Source organism: Psammomys obesus, unplaced genomic scaffold, assembly GCF_907164565.1.
Source record: "Psammomys obesus unplaced genomic scaffold, mPsaObe1.curated_primary_1811, whole genome shotgun sequence".
Classification (NCBI taxonomy): domain Eukaryota; kingdom Metazoa; phylum Chordata; class Mammalia; order Rodentia; family Muridae; genus Psammomys; species Psammomys obesus.
In genome coordinates this window covers 545,339-563,850 of record NW_026596088.1, presented here as the reverse complement: position 1 = coordinate 563,850, position 18,512 = coordinate 545,339, and the positions used below count along the sequence as shown (strand labels likewise).

The following is an 18,512-nucleotide window of genomic DNA, read 5'->3' as shown; positions in this document are numbered from 1 at the left end:
TCAGCCTCCTGGGTACTGGTCTTCCATGCCCAGCCCTGTTTATTTACCCATTCATTCATGAAGCAGTTGCTAGGACTACCGTGTTCCCAGTACTAAGCTAGGTACGGCTGGGAACCTACTTCTATCCTTGAGATGCTTGCAGCTTAAAAGCCAGAAATGCAGACTCATGGCCCCCAAGCAGCCTGATAAATGTTAAGACAAAGGGGAGGAAGCTTAAAGGGCTGTAGGAACTCAAAGGCAATGATGCTGATGGAGCCTAGAATCAGGGAAGGCATCTAGCAGGAGGTGACAATTACACAAGCGACAAGGACTCAGCTCAGGTGTGGAAGGGATGGTTCAGCTGGAGGAGACACGGTGCTGCAGCTTGCTGAGTGCAGGGAAGGGGTCGGGTGCTTCCTCTGGGCCTGTGTTCCTGTGAGTAAAGTGGGAACTGCTGGGCCCCCGGGGGGGTGAAGAAGGGCAAGGTGGGAGTGCAGGGAGGCCAGGTCCTGGCTCAGGCCCTCGCCGCACATGTAATCATGATGTGAATACAGGTCATCTCAGAGCCTTGGTGACCCCATCTGAGGGACAGAGCATGAGCCAAAACTGTCTCCAAAGGCCCTCCCCAGCCTTGACAGGGAAATGACATGACACAAAATTACAAAAGGGTCTTTATTTATAAAAAGCCAAAGGGGCCCTTGGAGCAACAGGACAGGAGGCAGGCAGCTTCTCAGGGGTCAGGGGCATTTGGGCAGATGCGCTTGAGTGGGGGGGCGCCCTCCGAGTCCTCTGTGTCACCCTGGGCTGCCTCAGGGACAGGTGGCACTGGCTCAAAGACAGGGTAAGCTTCAGGGGCCTGAAGAGGAAGGGCGGAGAGGTGTGAGCTCCACTCTGATCCAGGAGTACAGCCTCCTAGCCTCTGCCTTTTCCACTCTACTCCCCTGGGGACCCAGAGTCTGGCCCAGGACCAAGTGACCAGAATATAAGATAAGGCACCAAAAACAATGGCAACACTGTTTTGGGGGAAAGGATATGATTTTTCTGAAAAGCGTATCAACATAGTCCTTGTAGGGAAAGGCAAGGAGTGGCTCAGGCTAACGCTGAGGATGTGTGTCTGTGTAATTCAGAGGACGGAGGCTCCTGTGCATACTTACCAAGTCAAGTACCACCAAGCGGCACTCTGAGCCTAGATTTTGTTTTTGTGGTTTTTTTTGTTTGTTTGTTTTTAATCCTAAGAGGAGCACCAAGATCATTTTAGGCTTTCAATGCTCTTAAATCAGCCATGATCCAGCCCTCAGGGCGGTGTCTGTGACACCCCTCTTCACCCAAGAATCCATCCTCCAGCTAAGCCTTCCACTGGGTTCTAGATCCGTATCTCCCTCCTGGACCCTAGAATGCAGTCTCCCTGTCCTCCCCAAGCCCCCACTCCCCACAAGGCCAGAGCCCAGCCTCTGGCCTCTCTCACCTCAGCTTCCAGCAGCTCTGGGACAGGCTCCTCCTTGGTCAGCTTCGGGGGTTCGTCGGTGCCGCCTGCGGGCGTGCCCCCTAGATCTGGAATGCCAAATGAACAGACACCTCCTGAGCCAGGACAAGTGAGCAGGGGCAAAAGAAGCGGACAGGCACCGATCAGCAAGACAAGACCATGGGGGCCAGGGGAGGATACCACGTTGCCAAGAAAGGAAGTATTAGGTTTGGTTTTGTTACTGGGGAGCGAGCCAGGAGACAGAGAGAGAGAGAGAGAGAGAGAGCAGAATTTAAGCAGAGGAAAATACATGCCTAGTGCCCACAGATTCTATGTAGTATGGAGTCTAAATCCTAATCCTAAATCCTGATCCTGATCCTGATTCTCTGAGCCTCAATTAAACTGTCTTGCAGAATGGGAATAGTGACAGTAACAGCTCACGAGACTACTGTGAAGCTCGAGCGAGGTAAAAAGGGTAAAGTCCTTACCATGCTGTTTGGCACGTAGTATGTGGTAGCATTTTCATCCATCCAAACATTCATTCAAATCTGTGGTACTGGAGACGGGGCTCAGGGCCCTGGGCATGTCAGACAAGTACTCTACCCCTGGGCAGCAACGCTTGTCCTATCATTTTACATTAACAAAAGTATTTGGAACAATTTGGACATGGTCCAGAGGGCCCATGTCATGGTGTTCTTGATGGGTGGGGGAACGGGACAATTTTAGGCCCAACAATTTCTAAGGCCTTGGTGTCAAACTAAGGAGTCAAAGGCCACAGGGAGCCATGAAGGACATGAAGCAGAAAAATAACCATCCTGAATTTATGCTTTAGGAATCGCTGTCTGAAGCTGTGTGGAGGCCACTAGAGGCAGGTGAGGAGGCGGGGGTGGGTACAACTGGGAAATGAGAGGCAGAGCCAAAGGCACAGAAATCAGCCACACTTGGGAAGTAGTACTGACCAGACAGGGGACCGACTATATGAAGACAGAGGAGCTGAAGAGGGCTCAGGCCCAGGGTGTTGGCTCACAGGCTCTGTAAGTCTGGGCATCTTTCTCTGGATGTCCTTTCTCCTCGTGTATAAATAGCAATCATAATAGGATCATCGCTCCCAGAAAATGACAGTGAAGATTAAATAAGAAAACAAAAAGCAAAACATTGAAGTGCTCAGAAAACCACCTAGTGGAAATGGGGCCCTGCTAGCCATCAAGCCACTGCTACTACAAGGCTACTGTGATTATCAGACCCGTTTACTCCCTGAACAAGTACTCACTGAACATCTACTGAGTCTCCCACATGAACAAGATCAGCATGGCTGACATGAGACCGTAACGAAAAAAAAAGACAATAAGCAAGCCAAGAAATAAATTTGCATAAAACTTTCGTATGGTGACACACTCCTACAAATCTAAGAAGCGGGAGGAATGAGACAGCAGCTGAGGGTAATTTCTGCCAGGGTCAGGGATGGTCACCAACGGAGACAGGGGGAAGAGGCCATGACATAGGTACAAGGACAAGATAGTGGGTTCAACTTAACTACTAGAGCGCTCCTACCTCTCTCTTGGCCCAGTTGTGGGGGCTGAGTATCTTCCGTAATGGCTTCTGGTGGTCCAGTTGGTGACCCAGGGCGGCTGGGCTGGGGAGTGCCCCCAGGGCTGGGCTCAGTGCCCTTTTGCAATGAACCTTCTGAATGGAAACTCTGGTTGCTGTTCTCATCTGCTGAAGCAAACACCAAGCTGGTTGGCCGGAGGATCGCCTGTAGCTCTCTCTGCCTCCCTCCCTTTCCAGAATTTCTACGTACCATTGAGGTCCAGCAGCAGGAGGGGGCCACCCGTTCGGGGACTGGTGCCCCTTCCGCGTCTCTCCCGGCCGCGGGATCTCTCCGCCCCGCCTCCTGCCCGCCGCCTCTCCTGAGGGTTAGAGAGGTAAGATCAGAGTTGTCTCTTACAAAACCGCTCAGTACAAATAAGGAAACCTGGGCTCAGAGAAGCGAGAGGTGCTGCCTCGGGTTGTCTAGGCTGAGTTAGGGTGGGTGGGTGCGCCCCCGTGCCGGCTAATAATCGTTACCATCTGCCTGAGCTCCACACTGGAGTCTCCCAGCTAAAGGTGGAGGCCAAGGTGGGGAGGGAAAGTGCCTGAGGCTGCACAGGTGCAAGGCCTGTTGGGGGTTGGGCTTGCTCACCTCCTCCTGGGGATCCACCACAGGCACCCACTTGAAGATTCGAAGGGAAGTGTCACCCACAGTCACCCACCGCTTCTCCCTGTGGGAGGGCAGGAGACCGGGTCAGGGAGGCCCAAGGACGAGCCCCCACAGAGCTGGAGGTCGCGAAGGATGTGCTAGGGTCAGGGGCAGCTTCGCTAGCAGGGCGTAGCAGAAAGAGGCCCTGCAAACCCCAGGGCACTGACGGAGGTAACTTGGAGCTGCGGTTTTGCAGACAACCTGGGGCACTCAGCAGGGCGCCACCAAGGCCTGGTCAGGGACTCCAGCAATGAAGACCCGGGGCCGCGCTTGCAAGAGTGTCAAAGCTTCAGGGGGCGGGGCATAGATGAGGGCTCCCGCTCTGGGAAAGCACCACTCCGGGCCACGCTTTGTAGACCTCTGGGAATTGCCAAGGAAAGGGGGAGGGGGGAGCCCTGTCGATTCAGAGCACAGCTGGTGGGCGGGGGCAGCTGGCCAGGAAAGGGCGGAAACGTTTGGAGGAGGTGGCTTGGCTGTGTCCCCGGCCCAGGGGCAGCGCTCACCATCTCCGGACCTTCTCGATGGTCGCCATCACCTTCTTGATGTCATCTTTGGCCCGGCTCCGGGTCTCGGCCCGCACGGTCCGGCCGGCCATGCTGGCTGGGCTTGGGCCGGGATAGAGCCCGTGGTGGGGCGGCCTGCGGTCCGGCGATCTCAGGCTGCTCGCCAGGCCCCGGCGCCGCTCTTTCGGCCCGCCGTCCCTCCGGGAGTTGGCCGCGCCCTCCCTCGCTCCCCAACGCCTCCGCGCGTCCCCGCCTGGCTTCCTGCGACCGCGCCCCGCCCCGGCCCGTCCCCGGAGCGGCCCGGGCGGCGCGGGCGGCTAGAGCCCCGGCCTGGAAGCCCGGTCAGCCCCGCCCCGGCCCGGGCCCGCCCCTCGGGGCGCACGGACGCACAGCGCCCTCTGCCCGCCGCGGAGAGGGAGAGCTGGGGGGGGCAGCTGTGCGGCTGGACGCGCGCGGCCCGAGCGAGGCGGTGCGTTCCGGCCACGTGGGCACCGGGGTGCGCGAGAGGGACTGTCCTGCTGTGCGTCCGCGGCGGGTGGGCGTCCTGAAATGCTGTGTGCGCGCGCGCGCGCCTGCCCTCTCCAGGCTGTTTGGTTCTACGCTGCTGCCCGACTTAACTTGTTCGTCCATTCATTCAACAGTCCCATTCACAGTGCCAAGTACGTGCTAGGCTCTGCGAGGGTAGAGCGGGCCTCCTCGGCCAGAATGGCGGAAGTGAAAAAGACAGACCATACAGATGGGGTTAGGAGAGCAACTTGACATTCCTTGAACCAGGGTGTGTGATTGATAGAGATCCTTTGAAAAACTGGCAGTTCTCCAGTGAAAAACTTATGCCAACGCCATCTCCCAACAGCTCCGCTCCCAAGCTGCCGACACTCGAAAGAACCAATGTCCACCTTAGTTTTTTTGTCAACTCGACACCAACTAGGGTCATTTGGGATGAGGGAACCTTGATTGAGAAAATACCTCCACGCCTCCATCCCTTTCTTGATTAACAGTTGATACTGGAGAGCCCAGACCACTGTGGGCAGGGCCATCCCAAGGCAGGTAGTCCTGGGTCCTCTAAGAAAGCAGCTGAGCAAGCCTTGGGGAACGAGTTGTAAGCAGCCTTCTTCCAAGGGTCTCTGCTTCAGTTTCTGCTTCCAGGTTCCTGCTCTTAAGTTCCTGCCCTGCCCTCCGTTCCTGATGGACTATAAACTGTAACCCGAAGTAAATCTTTCCTCCCTACAGTTACTTTTGATCATAGTGTTTATCCTAAGAAAAGAGACCTCAGTAGGAGAAAATGTGTCTGGAGAAACCTCAGCAGGAGGAACTGCGGCTGTGTGAACGCCCGAGAAAAGCGTGCTGGAAAGTTTGTAACTCTTGACGGTAGCAACAGCCTGGGAGCAACTCCTCAATGGAATGGAATGGAATGGAAAACAGTTACAACCTGTTTCTACCGTGTGCCAGAGTCCTGCTAGACCCAACATAGGTCTTGAATAAAAGAAGCTGGACGCGTTAGATGATTCTACTTATATAAGTTCAAAAGGCAAACGCATCTCTGGCGGGAGAGGTCGGACAGGGATTCACCCTTGGGCCTACAGGGCAACAGATAGGGTTTCTGGGAGTTTGTCACACTGTTCTTTAGTGTGTCACGATGTACATTTAGCACCTGTGTAATTTTCCTTGTGTTTATTACAGTTCAACTAAAAGTTTACTTAGAGAAAATGAAGGCTGGCAAGATGGGCTCAGTAGATAAGGCACTGGCCACCAAGCCTGATGGTCCCCAATAGTAGAAGAGAACCCACTCCTGCCGGTTCCCTGACCTCCATAAACGGTACACGTCATACACAGGCAAAATAAATGTAGAGGGTTTTTGTTTGTTTTTCTTTCTTTCTTTTTAAAAAAAGGTTGGGTGTGGTGGCTCACACCTTTGATCCCAACACTCAGGAGGCAGACAAATCTCTACTTGTTTGAGGCCTCCTCTGAGAATGAGTTTCAGCCCAGCCAAAAATACATAGTGAGACCCAGTCTCAGAAAGAAAGAAAACAGGGGCTGGAAACGTGGCTTGGTGGCTAAGAACACTCCCTGCTTTCTCAGGGGACCCTAGTTCGGTTCCCAGCACCCCGTTGCACTGCCTGCACTGCCTCCGGGGGATTCGATGCCCTCTTCTGGCCTCCTCCAGCCCCCACACTCAGATGTCACCAACACACGCATAAGTAGAAAGGGAAGACGATGAGTGCATCTTGGATGATTTTACTTGACGCTGGCCCATCAGTAGATAGGACATGTTTCCTGTGCTGTTTGTGTGATGGGCGTTTGTAAAGTTTTGGTGTGTCTGTGCCCACCATGTCTTGACAGCATTTCTGGAACCAAACAGTAAGGGGTAAAAATCTCAGCTTGTCACACCTACTTGCATGACCTTGGGCAAGCCGTGTCTGTCTTATTGCCTCATCTATAACGTGGAAATTAGGGAATGTGTATGTACATGGCTTTTAGAATAGTGCCTGGCACACGTGAATACCCAATAAATACTCTGGTTAGTGTGTGTTTGTGGCCACTGCTGACAGTCTGGCTTCAAGTTCACCTGTGATGTACTCCGCCAATGAATTTTGATCTGATGGTTTGCTAGTGTTGACATCCTCACACGGGCCTTTTCAAGCCTCTTGCTCATAAACTCCACTATCTGAAGCCTGAAACAAACATTGATGCTCCCTGTGCCAGAGCCCAAGACAGAGTAGGTGCTTGGGAAGCTATTGTAGAGGCAAGTGTGTCCAGACCTTTCAGTGTCTGCCCTGGGTTGGTGTGTTGCCGTTTGGGTGTGACCTCTCTGAAGCTTGTGTTCACCTTGTGGGAGGCTGGGTCTGAATGCCTTACACACATACATGTGTGTGGGAGGAAGGTAAGGGGAAGGCTGTCTCACTTCTGACCGGTGTGATAGAGAGGAGAAGGCAAAGAAGATAAGTAGACCAGAGGGTGCACCCTAATTTAGACAGGCCTTCCTGGCCCAGAAGGGGCACCTGCCTGCATTCTTCTCCTGCCAGCCCCACAGCTTTCCTCTCCAGTTTCCCCGCTTTCCCTCCAAAGCAGCCCTTACTGTCAAGCTCTACCTCAGGTCAGAGCCCAAGTCTCCTCCCAACAGGACACAGCTGCCTTAAAGGCCCAAGTTCCCGTTCACTGTGCCAGTACCTGCCTCCCCACTCTGGCCTCTTCCCAGTCTAAGCCTCACAAGCCGGTTACTGAGCTCTGGGCCAAGGAATCTTGCCTGAAAGTAGTGGTGGGAAGGAAATACTTGGGGTCTGAGCTATGATTGGTCGAGCACGAGCCACGCCCTTAGCCCTTTCCCCCTTTTTACCCCCTCCCCTCCTCCGCTCCGGTAAGGGTGTGTTGAGGGAAACGGGATCGGCTTGGGGCCAGCATGAGCCAGAGGGAGGGAAGTCTGGGTAAGGGGCTGAGTGACTGGATCCTGGGTCCCTGATGGGAATAGGAGTCAGTGGGGTCGAAATTTGGGGTTTGGATGCCTGTCAACACCACCCCACCCCCAAGTCTGGGAGGGGAACGGCCTGGGCGGGGGAGAGGAGCCGCCGGTGTCAGGTAACCAGCGGGTGAGTTGGGAGAAAGGGCAGGCGCAAGGGTTTAGAGGAGGACTGGAGTTGAGGCTTCAAAGCCTTGGGTTCAGGGGTTAGAGCACCGAATATATGGGTGAGTATACCCTGAAAAGGGGCTGGGGTCGGGCTGGGGCAGGATAACAGTGCCTCTCAGAGTATTGGGAAAGAATCAAAGTTGGAGGACTGGAAGGCGAGGCCGAGTTAAGGAAGTCTTTGATCTTCGAAAAAGCGACAAGTGGCTAGAGACCAAAGTACAGGCTTCTGAGATCTCCGCTGGCGGTGGGAAACTCTGACGGAGGGGCTTGTCCGGTTGGGACTACATTCCCCAGCATGCATTGGGGTGCCTGGAGTGTGCATGTTGGAAAATGTAGTCATCTTCCCGTGGCACCACCCTCTAACCAGGGAAGGCTAGCCTGTCGTTGATTCATTGCGGGTGCTGCTGAGCCTAGCGGCTCACCTAGGAGCATTAGGAAGGGAGTAGGTAGGTCTTCGGTTTCTCTATCTGTAAAACAGGCCGGAAAGGCGCGTTCCAACGTGAAGTTCTGTGCTTCAATGCTGCTGACTGAATTCAACCAAGAGCAATCCAAAGATATGTGAACTTTGTCCTTAGTTTGGGGATAGCATTGGTGGCATAGGGCGAGCATAGGCTGCCTTCTAAGGACTCTCGAGATACGGCAGATTCACACAGAAAAAAGAAACCACCTTGGAAGCATGAGCAAACTGCCTAAGTGGAAGGAGGAGGTTGACTGGAGGGTTGGGAGAAGCTGGAGGCAGCACTAGGAAGACAGTAGATGACTTTGGTCTTAATAGGATTTCAGGAGTGACTTTGGGGACAGGAGAGACATCTGCATCGAAACCCTGCCCTGTCTGGTCCTGTTTTTCCCTCCATTGGTGTGGGGCAGATTCTTCCTAGCTTGAATGTTAGCATCCAGAGTAGAACCTCTGGGTTCAGGAGGGGCCGACTTGGGAAAGATGGTTAAGGAGTGGGGTTTGGGTTGCCCTCTTAAGACTCCCCTGTCTTTCCCAACAGAAGACCTCCCGACTGACTCCTCCATTTCATTCCTTCCCCATTTGGAGGCCAAGATCCGCCAGACACACAACCTTGCCCGCCTCCTGACCAAATATGCAGAACAGCTGCTGGAGGAATACGTGAGTAGGGTTAGGGCTGGGCTGCGGAGTTAGGGGAGTCACAGGCCACCGATGTCTCCAACCACCCACGTCTTTCACCTCGTTCCCGCGACGGTGGAAACCAAAGTTTGTGGAGGGAAGGTTAACTTTGTTCTGGCCACGCAGTAAAGCGGAGGATCCATCCGTGGCCAAACGCTACTCTGCCTCAGCCTGGAGGCTCCATCCTTGGTCTGGGAACTCAGAGCCAGTCTGAGGAAACAAAGGGCACTCTAGGAGTCAGGAAACATAGATTTGGGCTCGGTGTGATCTTGATGTGTTGGCTCTTTGGGCTGTCAAACAGCTGGACAGTATGAACCGTGAAAACTTCCACCTGGGACATTTAGAGAAGCCCAGTAGAGGTTTCAATCAGAGGCAAAAACCCTACCCCTGAGTGGGCTTGCCAACAGTCCTGTCCTGGCCTCCAGGTTACCATGGTGTAATCTGCTGTTTGGGTTCATACGGACTGTAGGGCCGCTAAATTGTGGCCCTGGGATGCAGCGGGAACATTAAAATGTAACAGTGACAGCAGTGGCACAGGATGATACAGCCAGCTTCGGTCCAAATTCCAGCCCTGCTGCTTCCTGGGTGAGTAACCTACCGCCAATCACTGTTTGTATTCAGCTTGATTTTTATTCTCTTTAGAAAATTATCCCCATTTATTCTGTGTGTGTGTGTGTGTGTGGTCACATAGGCGCCATGCTGTGTACCTGAAAGTCAGACAACGGCTTAAGGGATGTGGCTCTCTCTTCTGCCATGTGGATCCCCTGGATCAAACTCAGGCTGGCAGGCTGGCAGCCATCTTGGTGGCCCGCAATTTCCTTTTTTTACAAAGCCATTATCATCCCCACTTTTAGGAAGATGCTGTATTCAAAGTATCGACCACAAGGTCTGCACCAGACACCAGAGGCAAGATACTTGAGAAGGGTAGTAAATATTGCTGTGACAGCATGTGACAAATTACAAATCACCTTTATTTATTTATTTATTTTTTACTTGTTCCTACATATCAAGTAGGGAAAGAGAAAGTGAATCTGACTGGGTTCCTGAACTATTTCTGTGATTCTCAAGAAACGTCTGTTGAAATGCATTATAATCTAGGGGCCTTTTCTAATCACCCACTCTTGCTCCCGAATAATTGACACAAAGACCTATTGGGTTTATTCAACAAGCATTAAATCACTAGAGCTGGGCAGATAATCATCTGTTCTAACCCTCTATGCTAGTCTGGCTACTTCCCCACCACGTGCCCAGAATTTACTTGGTATGTTTACCTGCCAATGGTTCTTCGGCTCCATCATGGCCACGTCCTTTCTCTCCCTCTTCTTCCCTCCTCTCTTCCTCTTCTTCCCTCTTCTCCCCTCTACCTTGAGGTCCGTAACTGAAACCCCTCCACTGGGAAGTCCAGTGTCCCTGTCCCCTCTTGATCAGCCATAGGCTGCTCAGCTTCTTTATTAACCGGTCAGAGATGATTGGGAAGCAGAGGTAGGGGGAATCTTTGAGTTCGAGGTCAGCCTGGTCTACATAGTGAGTTCCAGGACAGCCAGGGCTACACAGAGAAACCTTGTGAGTGTGTGTGTGTGGGGGGGGGTGTGGTGTCACATCTAGTAAGTGGCAGACAGGCGTTAAACCCAGGTCTGGGATAGAAGATATGGTTTAGCTGGTAAAGGGGCTGGCTAGGCAATTTGGTAACCGGAGTTTGCTCCCCAGAACCCACATAAAGGTGAAGAAAACTGATTCCATAAAGTAGCCCTTTGACCTGCACACATGCAGTGTGGTACCAGACACCCCCCCCCCCATCATGCATGTATACTTAAGAAATAGCAGCAACTGGGAGGCAGTGGCAGGAGTCTGAGGCCAGCCTGGCCTCAACTGTGAATTCGCGAACAGCAAAAGCTGTAGTGGGACTCCGCCTCAAAATAAACAAGTGAATAATTTAAAGACAGAGCTGGCTGTGGTGGTGCGTGCCTTCGATCCCGGAGACCAGCTGACCCTTGGCCGTGTCTCCACAGGTGCAGCAACAGGGAGACCCCTTTGGGCTGCCGGGCTTCTCTCCACCGCAGCTGCCGCTGACCGGCCTGAGTGGCCCAGCCCCGAGCCACGAGAGGCTGCCGGTGTCCGAGCGGCTGCGGCTGGATGCGGCCGCCTTGAGCGCGCTGCCCGCGCTGCTGGATGCTGTGCGCCGCCGCCAGGCGGAGCTGAACCCGCGCGCCCCGCGCCTGCTGCGGAGCCTGGAGGACGCTTCCCGCCAGGCTCGGGCACTGGGCATCGCGGTGGAGACGGTGCTGGCCGCTCTGGGCGCTGCAGCCCGCGGGCCCGGGCCAGAGCCCGCCGCCGCCGCCGCCCTTTCTACGGCCAACAGTGCTGCGGGCGTCTTCTCGGCCAAGGTGCTTGGGCTGCACGTGTGCGGTCTCTACGGCGAGTGGGTGAGCCGCACGGAGGGCGACTTGGGCCAGCTGGTGCCTGGGGGCGTCGCCTGAGAGTCGGCACTTATTCTTGCAAGCTCACCTGATCCCGCCTCCTTGGCCTCTAATTCTCTGTCTCTCTATCCGCGTCGGTGTGTTCTTGGGCTGCTTCTATCTTTCTGCATTGTGTGTGGCCACTTCGGGAGCAACCTGTGCCCACCAGTTTCTCTCTCCCCCCCCTCCCCTCTCTCTCTCTCTCTCTCTCTCTCTCCTCTCTTCCTCCCATCTTGAACTCTTTTGTCTCTGAGAGGTTTCTGTTTCTCTTGTCTCTTGCTTCTTTGTTTGCTTTTTTGTTTGTTTGTTTGTTTGTTTGTTTTGTTTTTGAGATAGGGTCTTACTATGCAGTCCTGAGTGGTCTGGAACTCGTTTTGGGGACCAGACTGGCCTCGAACGCATTGAGATCCACTTGCCTCTGACTCCTAGTTTCCCCTTCGTCTCCCTATGGTCTATATGGGTATGTGTAACTCTTGATTTCAGCTCATGGAGGGGACTCTTTCTCTCCCTTCAGTTCCTTCATTCTTTCCTGACCAGAAAAGTGCTTGCTGGGCCTGCTCTGGGCCAGCCCACCCTCAGGACCGTCCTCCTGCTGTGCTCCCCCCTCTCCCCATCCTTTGGCTCCTTCCCCCTTTGATGTCTTTCCCTTTCTTAACTCCCTACCCTGTTCCCAATGGCCCCCAGCCCTAGCCTGGTCTGTGGAGAGGGGAAGGCAGAAAAACATCTTAAGAGAGTTTTATTTGAGAATAAATTAAATTTTGTAAATAAAACATTTAACAATAAAACCTAAGTTTTATGAAACACAGTTGTGGGGAGAGAGATTTGAGGAGAATTGGATCTTTAGGAGAATAGGATCTTTAGGAGGGTGGAGAGATATCCGCCCTCCCCCTTCACACCCACAAAGGCACCGTACAAAGCAATTCATCAGAGGCCCAGACCAGGGATCCCACATGTCAGTCCTGAACGCAAAGTAGATTTCCTTAGCAGGAAACAGGTGAGCTATGAGCCCTAGAGGCTGTGACTGGATGTAAGCCACCAGAGGAGAGGTAGAAAGACGAGAACTCCAGCCAAAGGAGGCCTGCGTTCAGAATGGAACTGAGGTAGACAGGAAGCAAGACCGGGGACTTCCTCAGCTAGAGGGGGAGGAAGGTCAGGGTAAGCCCAGGAGACCAGCTGTTCCCTCCCGAGAGACTGGAGTGAAGCCTCTTCAGACTCCCCTTTCCTACCAGGAAGTAGGGAAATCACTGTCCCATCAAATGGATCCATGGAGTCTCCCCTAGATCTGGAAAGGAGTCTCTAGGATCTGGCAGGAAGACCCAGGCGGTCAGGAGTGGAGGCTTGGCTTCCAGGACAGCTTCCCAGATGCTTGGCACACTGGCACACCCTGTCTGCTAAGTGAGGTGTGGTATGCTCTCAGTCTCTGAAGTAAGGGAGGAGAGAGCCCTCTGAAAGAGATGCTTGGGACCTTTGACAGGAAGCCAGCGTTCTACGCCGGGTACTTGGCCTTGAGCAGAGCCAAGTCCCTCACAGCCCTGTCCGTCCAGTGACCGTATTCCCGGGTCACTATGTAGCCCCGGCATTTCCTCTCAAAGGCTGAGGCCCCAAAAGGGACAATTCCCAGAGTATCCTCTTCTGGGGGGATGGACAGTCCCAGCGCAGTCATGATGGCAGCCATGTTGCCCAAAAGGCCTTGGGCCCTGAGTCTTGCCGCGCCCAGCTGGGCCAGCAGGATGGGGCTGCCGGGATTGAGATCGCTCTGGTCGTCCCCCACCAGCTGGAGGTGCTGGGTCAAGGCCAGGAAGGCTCCCTGGGCTCGGCTTAGCCGCTCGGCGTCATCCATCGAGTGCCAGGTCTTGAAGGAGACTGCAGCAGGAGGCAGGCTGCTGAGCTGGAGCTCAGGGGCTGAAAAGCCAGGGTCACTGAAGGGGCTGCCCTGGTAATGGAGCTGCGTGAACGAGAGACAAACAAGAGTAAGGGACCGGGGGAGTGTCTGGGCGCACATCTTCCCCCTGAGACAGGCAATCCCACCATCCACGGCTCTTCAGGAGCTGCCGGGGTGAACAAGGACACTCACTACAAGCTCCCTTTGGTCCTCTGCACATCAGCTGTGCCTCACTGAGCCCCAAGAATCCATGGCTCCCCGTGGCAGTGTTGTACGTTGGTAGGAAATGACACGTACGAGTGAACACAACATCTTGCGTGCAATTAAGGCAAGAACCACTACCTACTGATACATGAATATCCATGAGCAATACGACCACGTCTTACATGTTCCGTTATTTTTGTTTGGTTGTTTTTTGATTTTTTTTTTTCCAAGACAGGGTTTCTCTGTGTAGCCCTGGCTGCCCTAGAACTCTGTAGACCAGGTTAGCCTCAGACTCAGAGACCTGCCTGCCTCTGTAGAGCAGGCTGGCCTGAAACTCAGAGATCCACTTGCCTCCCACGTGCTGGGATTACAGGCATGTGCCACTGCACTGGTACTTTTTATTTCCTAAACAGGGTCGATGTGTATCCCTTACTGTATATCAGTATGGAGGCTGGCCTCAAAGTCACAGAGATCTGCCTGCTACCTGAGTTCGAGACTGAAGGAGTGTACCACACCCAGGGCTGATGTATTCATGGTATTTAGTCTCATCTCCTCTGTACAAAACAAGACTCACAGGTTCTTTTGGTTTGTTTATTTGTGGTTTGTTTTGCTTGTTTATCTGTTTTGCTTTGTCTTATTTTTATTTTTTGAAGATTATTTGATGTGTATGGTTGTTTCGCCTGCATGCAGTGTCCATCACTATGTGTGTACCAGTGACCTTGGAGGCCAAAAGAGTGAATCAGGTCCCCTGGGACTGGAGTTACAATGGCTGCAAGCCACTATGTGGGTGCCTGGAATTAAACCCAAGTCCTCTGGAAGAGCAGCAAGTGCTTTTCACCACTGAGCTCTTAGAGAGAGAGTGTCAGAGACAGAGTGTGTATGTCAGAGAGAGAAAGAGTGTCTGTCTCCCCAGCTCCTGGTTTTTTTTTAAATTTATTTATTTATCATGTATACAATATCTGCATATATGCCTTCACATCAGAAGAGGGCACCAGATCTCATTATAGATGGTTGTGAGCCACCATGTGGTTGCTGGGAATTGAACTCAGGACCTCTGGGAAAGCAGTCAGTGCTCTTAACCTCTGAGCCATCTCTCCAGGCCCCTCTTGTTTTGTTTTTAAAAGAGAATCATACGCTGTGATCGAGGAGTGCCTTGAGCTCATAATCCTCCTCCCGTCTCCTAGGAGCTGACAGCCTTGTGCCACCACGCCAGACGCGACACTGCACAATATAACCTTTCAAAAAATACACTAAAGCTGGAAGTGGTGGCGCACGCCTTTAATCCCAGCACTCAGGGAGGCAGAGGCGAGCAGATCTCTGTGAGTTCGAGGCTAGCCTGACCTACAAAGCAAGTCCAGGACAACCAAGGCTACACAGGGAAACCCAGTCTCAAAAAACAAACAAAACAAAACAAAAGAGGGGCAGGAGAGATGGCTCAGAGGTGAAGAACACTGGCTGTTCTTCCAAAGGTCCTGAGTTCAATTCCCAGCAACCACATGGTGGCTCACAACCATCTATAGTGAGATCTGGTGCCCTCTTCTGGCGTGCAGGCACACATTCAAGCAGAACACTGTAAACAGGCAAAGAGCCTCTCTATAACTCCATTTTCTCACCTGTATAATGGATTCTAGTTCCACCCCTCAGAGGGGTCAGAAAGGTCCACGAACCAATGAGATGCAGCACCCAGCATAGACTAGCTGGAGTGAGGACAGAGCATGGTTCCAGCAAAATGATTACCTAAAGAGCTAGGCATGTCGTGTGTGCGTGTGCGTGTGTTTGTGTGTTCGTGTTTTACTGTCAGGTCCAGTAAAAACAGGGTCCTAGCTTTGTGGATGAGGCGGTCAGGATCAAGGGATGACACCTGAGCAGCCTGACAGCACTCAGCCAGCAATGACAACACAGGCGAATGTGTCTCTGGCTATGGGGCCCTGCTCCCTCGGGCTCACGGAAGGGGTCTCCTGGGTTTGTTCTGCTCTCCCCATCAGGCCAGCACCTCCTCCCCGCCCCCTGCAGTTCCCAGGGTCACTCACGTAGGTCTGCAGCAGTGTTGATGTGTTCTTCTGCATGTAGAGGGCCAGGCTATAGGCTTGACTGATGGGCTCTGATGGGGAGATGGGGGCCGCAGGACTGAGAGGTAGCGACAGCAGGCTCAGGAGGCAGAGGGGTGCTGGGAGGGGATAGAAGAAGGTCAGTGTGAACTCCCTGGCCCTCTGGTGGTTCACCATTCATTAATTCATGTTGACAATGCCTCCAAAGAGGACAGCCATTGTGGCCTGTGATCTTTTTCTTGTCTATTCAAGTCAGGGCAAGGTTACCTGGTGAATTGATTGTTTTATTCCCAGAACTCCCCTTTGAAGCAGGGTCTCACTGTGTAGCCCTGGCTGTTCTGGAGCTCGCTTTGTAGACCAGGCTGACCTCAAACTCCCAGAGAGTCACCTGTCTCTGCCTCCCGAGTGCTGGGATTGCAGGCCAGTACCACCTCACGCAGTGGTGGGGATGTTGCTTATCTGAACACTCGCTAGAAATGTCCCCTTTATGAAGACCCATCCAGCCTTACGTGGCTACCTACAAGTGTAACCTGTGCTTCCCAATAGAATGTTTGCATCTTTTCTCTTTTCTTTTCTTCTTTCTTTCTTTCTCTCTCTCTCTTCCTTTCTTTCTTCCTTCCTTCCTTCCTTCCTTTCTTTCTTTCTTTCTTTCTTTCTTTCTTTCTTTCTTTCTTTCTTTCTTTCTTTCTTTCTTTCTTTCTTTCTTTCTTGTAGTTTTTTAGTTTTTTGAGCCAACGTTTCTCTGTGTAGCCTTGGTTGTCCTAGAACTCACTCTGTGGCCAAGTTGGCCTCAAACTCAGAGATCTGCCTGCCTCTGCCTCCTGGATGCTGAGATTAAAGGTGTGCACCACCACCGCCTGGCCCCCTCCTACTTTCATGTCGTGTGTGTGTGTGTGTGTGTGTGTGTGTGTGTGTGTGTGTGTGTATGCGTGCGCGTGCGCGCGCGCGCGTGTATGTTTAAATTCATAGCCAGGTGGGGCGGCATATGCCTTTAATCCCAGTACTCGAGGGTTCTGTGAGTTTGAGGCCAGTCTGGTTTGCAGAACTAGTAGTTCCAGGACAGCCAAAGCTCCACAGAGAAACCTTCCCTGGGGGAGGGGGAACAAAAACAAACAAGAAAAACACTTAGATTCTGTGTATGAGAGTCAACATGCAGTATTTGTCAGAATCTGGCTTATTTTGCTTCACATAATGATCTCAGTTCCCTTCATTGTGCCTGAAAAAGCTATTTAATTCTTCTATAGCTGAATAAAACACCACATTTTCTTTTCCCATTGCTCTGTTGTTGAAGACCTAAACTGGTTGCGGATCCTGGCTGTTGTGACTACTTTGGCAAAATGGATGTATGGTAGTCCAGCTTTCTTGGTTTTATTGTTGTTTTTGTTTTGTTTTACATCTCCACCCGTTTATGTGGTGCTTCAGATAGCCCTAAGGCTCCGTGCATGCAATACAAGGGTTCTCCCAACTGAGCCAGGCAGCCCAGGCCCCAGCTTTTCATGTTCTACCTTGAGGTCTCCCCAAGTGCTCAGGCTGGCCATCCTCCTGGTCCAGCCTCCTGAGTGCTGGGACGGCACCAGATGCTTGTTTCCCACTGGACACAAGCTGACCAACCCTCCTGCCAAATCCCTGGTGCAGCTTGCGCCCCCATCCACAGTGTGAGGTCACGTGCCCGACGGATGGGAGGAAGGTGAATGCAGGTGGTCTCCTCAGCCCCTCTATGTCCCTCAGCTCCAGAGGTTCAAAGCCAATCAGGAGAGAACCAAAGTTCAGCTGGCAGGTGAAGGCTTCTAATCCCAGCACTCGGGAGGCAGATCTGTGAGTTCTGGCTTAGTCTGGACTACACAGTGAGACCCTGTCTTGTTTTTAAAAAGAAAGAAGACTGGGAGTAAAGATACTTTCCTCATAGGTTCAACAAGTTTGAGGGAGCTCATCTCCCCTTACTCCCATTATAATTTCCTTGATTGTTTGTAGACAGGGTCTTGTGTAGCCTATCTGTTACAGAGCTATGTGCTCCAAGTTAGCTTCAAATGCACCATCCAGCCTCAGTCTCCCAAGTGTTGGGATTCCAGGCATGTACCAGCGTGCCCAGGGTAACTTATTTCTCTGTTGCTTGTGACACAAACCTGTCACTCTGTAGATGTCAATCCCCTCTCCTTTTTTTTTTTTTTTTTTTTTTTGTTCTTGTTGTTTGTTTGTTTTTTGAGACAAGGTTTCTCTCTGTAGCCTTGGATGTCCTGGACTCACTTTGTAGACCAAGTTGGACTCAAACTCACAGAGATCCATTTGCCTCTGCCGGCCTCCCTGAGCGCTGGGATTATAGGCGTGTGCCAGGCGCGCTGGCCTGGTTTATCCCAAATCTCTTTGCAGTATGGTTAGCCCTCTATATCTGCACCCATGTATTCAGGCAGCCGCAGATGCAAATGTCCATCTGTCCCGGGTACAGAAAGCTTGGTTGTAAACAATACAGCCTACCAGCTACTTACACAGGATCGACAGCGCATCAACTGATACAATAATGTAGAGAGGGTATAAAGTATATGAACAGACATGCCCAGGTTATAGGCAAACATCACGTTTTATATAAGGGGCTGAAGCATCGGCGGACTTTGGTCCGATTTGCAGAAGTCTTGGAATCAGCCCTCTCTGGATGCCAAGAGACAACTGTGCCAGTGCATGGTGTGGCTTCAATAAACACCCCTTGAGCGGATGGTGAGTGAATCCTATGTGTGAGGATGTGAAGGTTCCCAGCACCTGCACAGCCACTGGGCAGCCACGACTGAGCAGCAGGAGGCAGCTGGCAGAGCCTTCTTCCCTCCTGGTTCCTGGGCCCCGGCACCCTGTACCCTCACTCACCCGGCAGGCAGTACATGCTCCCTCCTTGGCTCCTTCCTCTGAAGACTCTGGGTCTTACCAGGGCACCTGTCCTCCTGTCTCTTGGGTAGCTTTATAGCTGGGACTGAGCCCTAGAGCCGCCCAGGAGGGGGGGGG

The 18,512-nt window shown here is 52.7% G+C and overlaps 3 protein-coding genes across 4 annotated transcripts; 1 reads left to right on the top strand and 2 right to left on the bottom strand.

Annotated features, from left to right (window-relative positions):
• Nucleotides 1-637: 637 nt before the first annotated feature.
• Nucleotides 638-4,542, bottom strand: Bcl7c (BAF chromatin remodeling complex subunit BCL7C). The gene is made up of 6 exons (XM_055627568.1): nucleotides 4,181-4,542; nucleotides 3,621-3,699; nucleotides 3,240-3,348; nucleotides 2,993-3,154; nucleotides 1,445-1,530; nucleotides 638-835 (listed from the first exon to the last, which is right to left on the bottom strand). The coding sequence occupies exons 1-6, from the start codon at nucleotides 4,270-4,272 to the stop codon at nucleotides 710-712; spliced, it is 654 nt and encodes a 217-aa protein (XP_055483543.1). The 5' UTR covers nucleotides 4,273-4,542; the 3' UTR covers nucleotides 638-709.
• Nucleotides 4,543-7,541: 2,999 nt separating this feature from the next.
• Nucleotides 7,542-12,191, top strand: LOC129691265 (cardiotrophin-1). 2 transcript variants are annotated; one of them, XM_055627302.1, is made up of 3 exons: nucleotides 7,542-7,602; nucleotides 8,798-8,916; nucleotides 10,944-12,191. In XM_055627302.1, exons 1-3 carry the CDS (start codon nucleotides 7,578-7,580, stop codon nucleotides 11,409-11,411), a joined length of 612 nt encoding a protein of 203 aa, XP_055483277.1. In that variant the 5' UTR covers nucleotides 7,542-7,577; the 3' UTR covers nucleotides 11,412-12,191. The 2 variants fall into 2 exon arrangements, with proteins under 2 accessions (XP_055483277.1, XP_055483278.1); XM_055627303.1 differs by lacking the exon at nucleotides 7,542-7,602 and adding an exon at nucleotides 7,784-7,861.
• Nucleotides 12,192-12,876: 685 nt separating this feature from the next.
• Nucleotides 12,877-18,393, bottom strand: LOC129691523 (cardiotrophin-2). The gene is made up of 3 exons (XM_055627688.1): nucleotides 18,378-18,393; nucleotides 15,507-15,643; nucleotides 12,877-13,335 (listed from the first exon to the last, which is right to left on the bottom strand). Exons 1-3 carry the CDS (start codon nucleotides 18,391-18,393, stop codon nucleotides 12,877-12,879), a joined length of 612 nt encoding a protein of 203 aa, XP_055483663.1.
• Nucleotides 18,394-18,512: the final 119 nt, after the last annotated feature.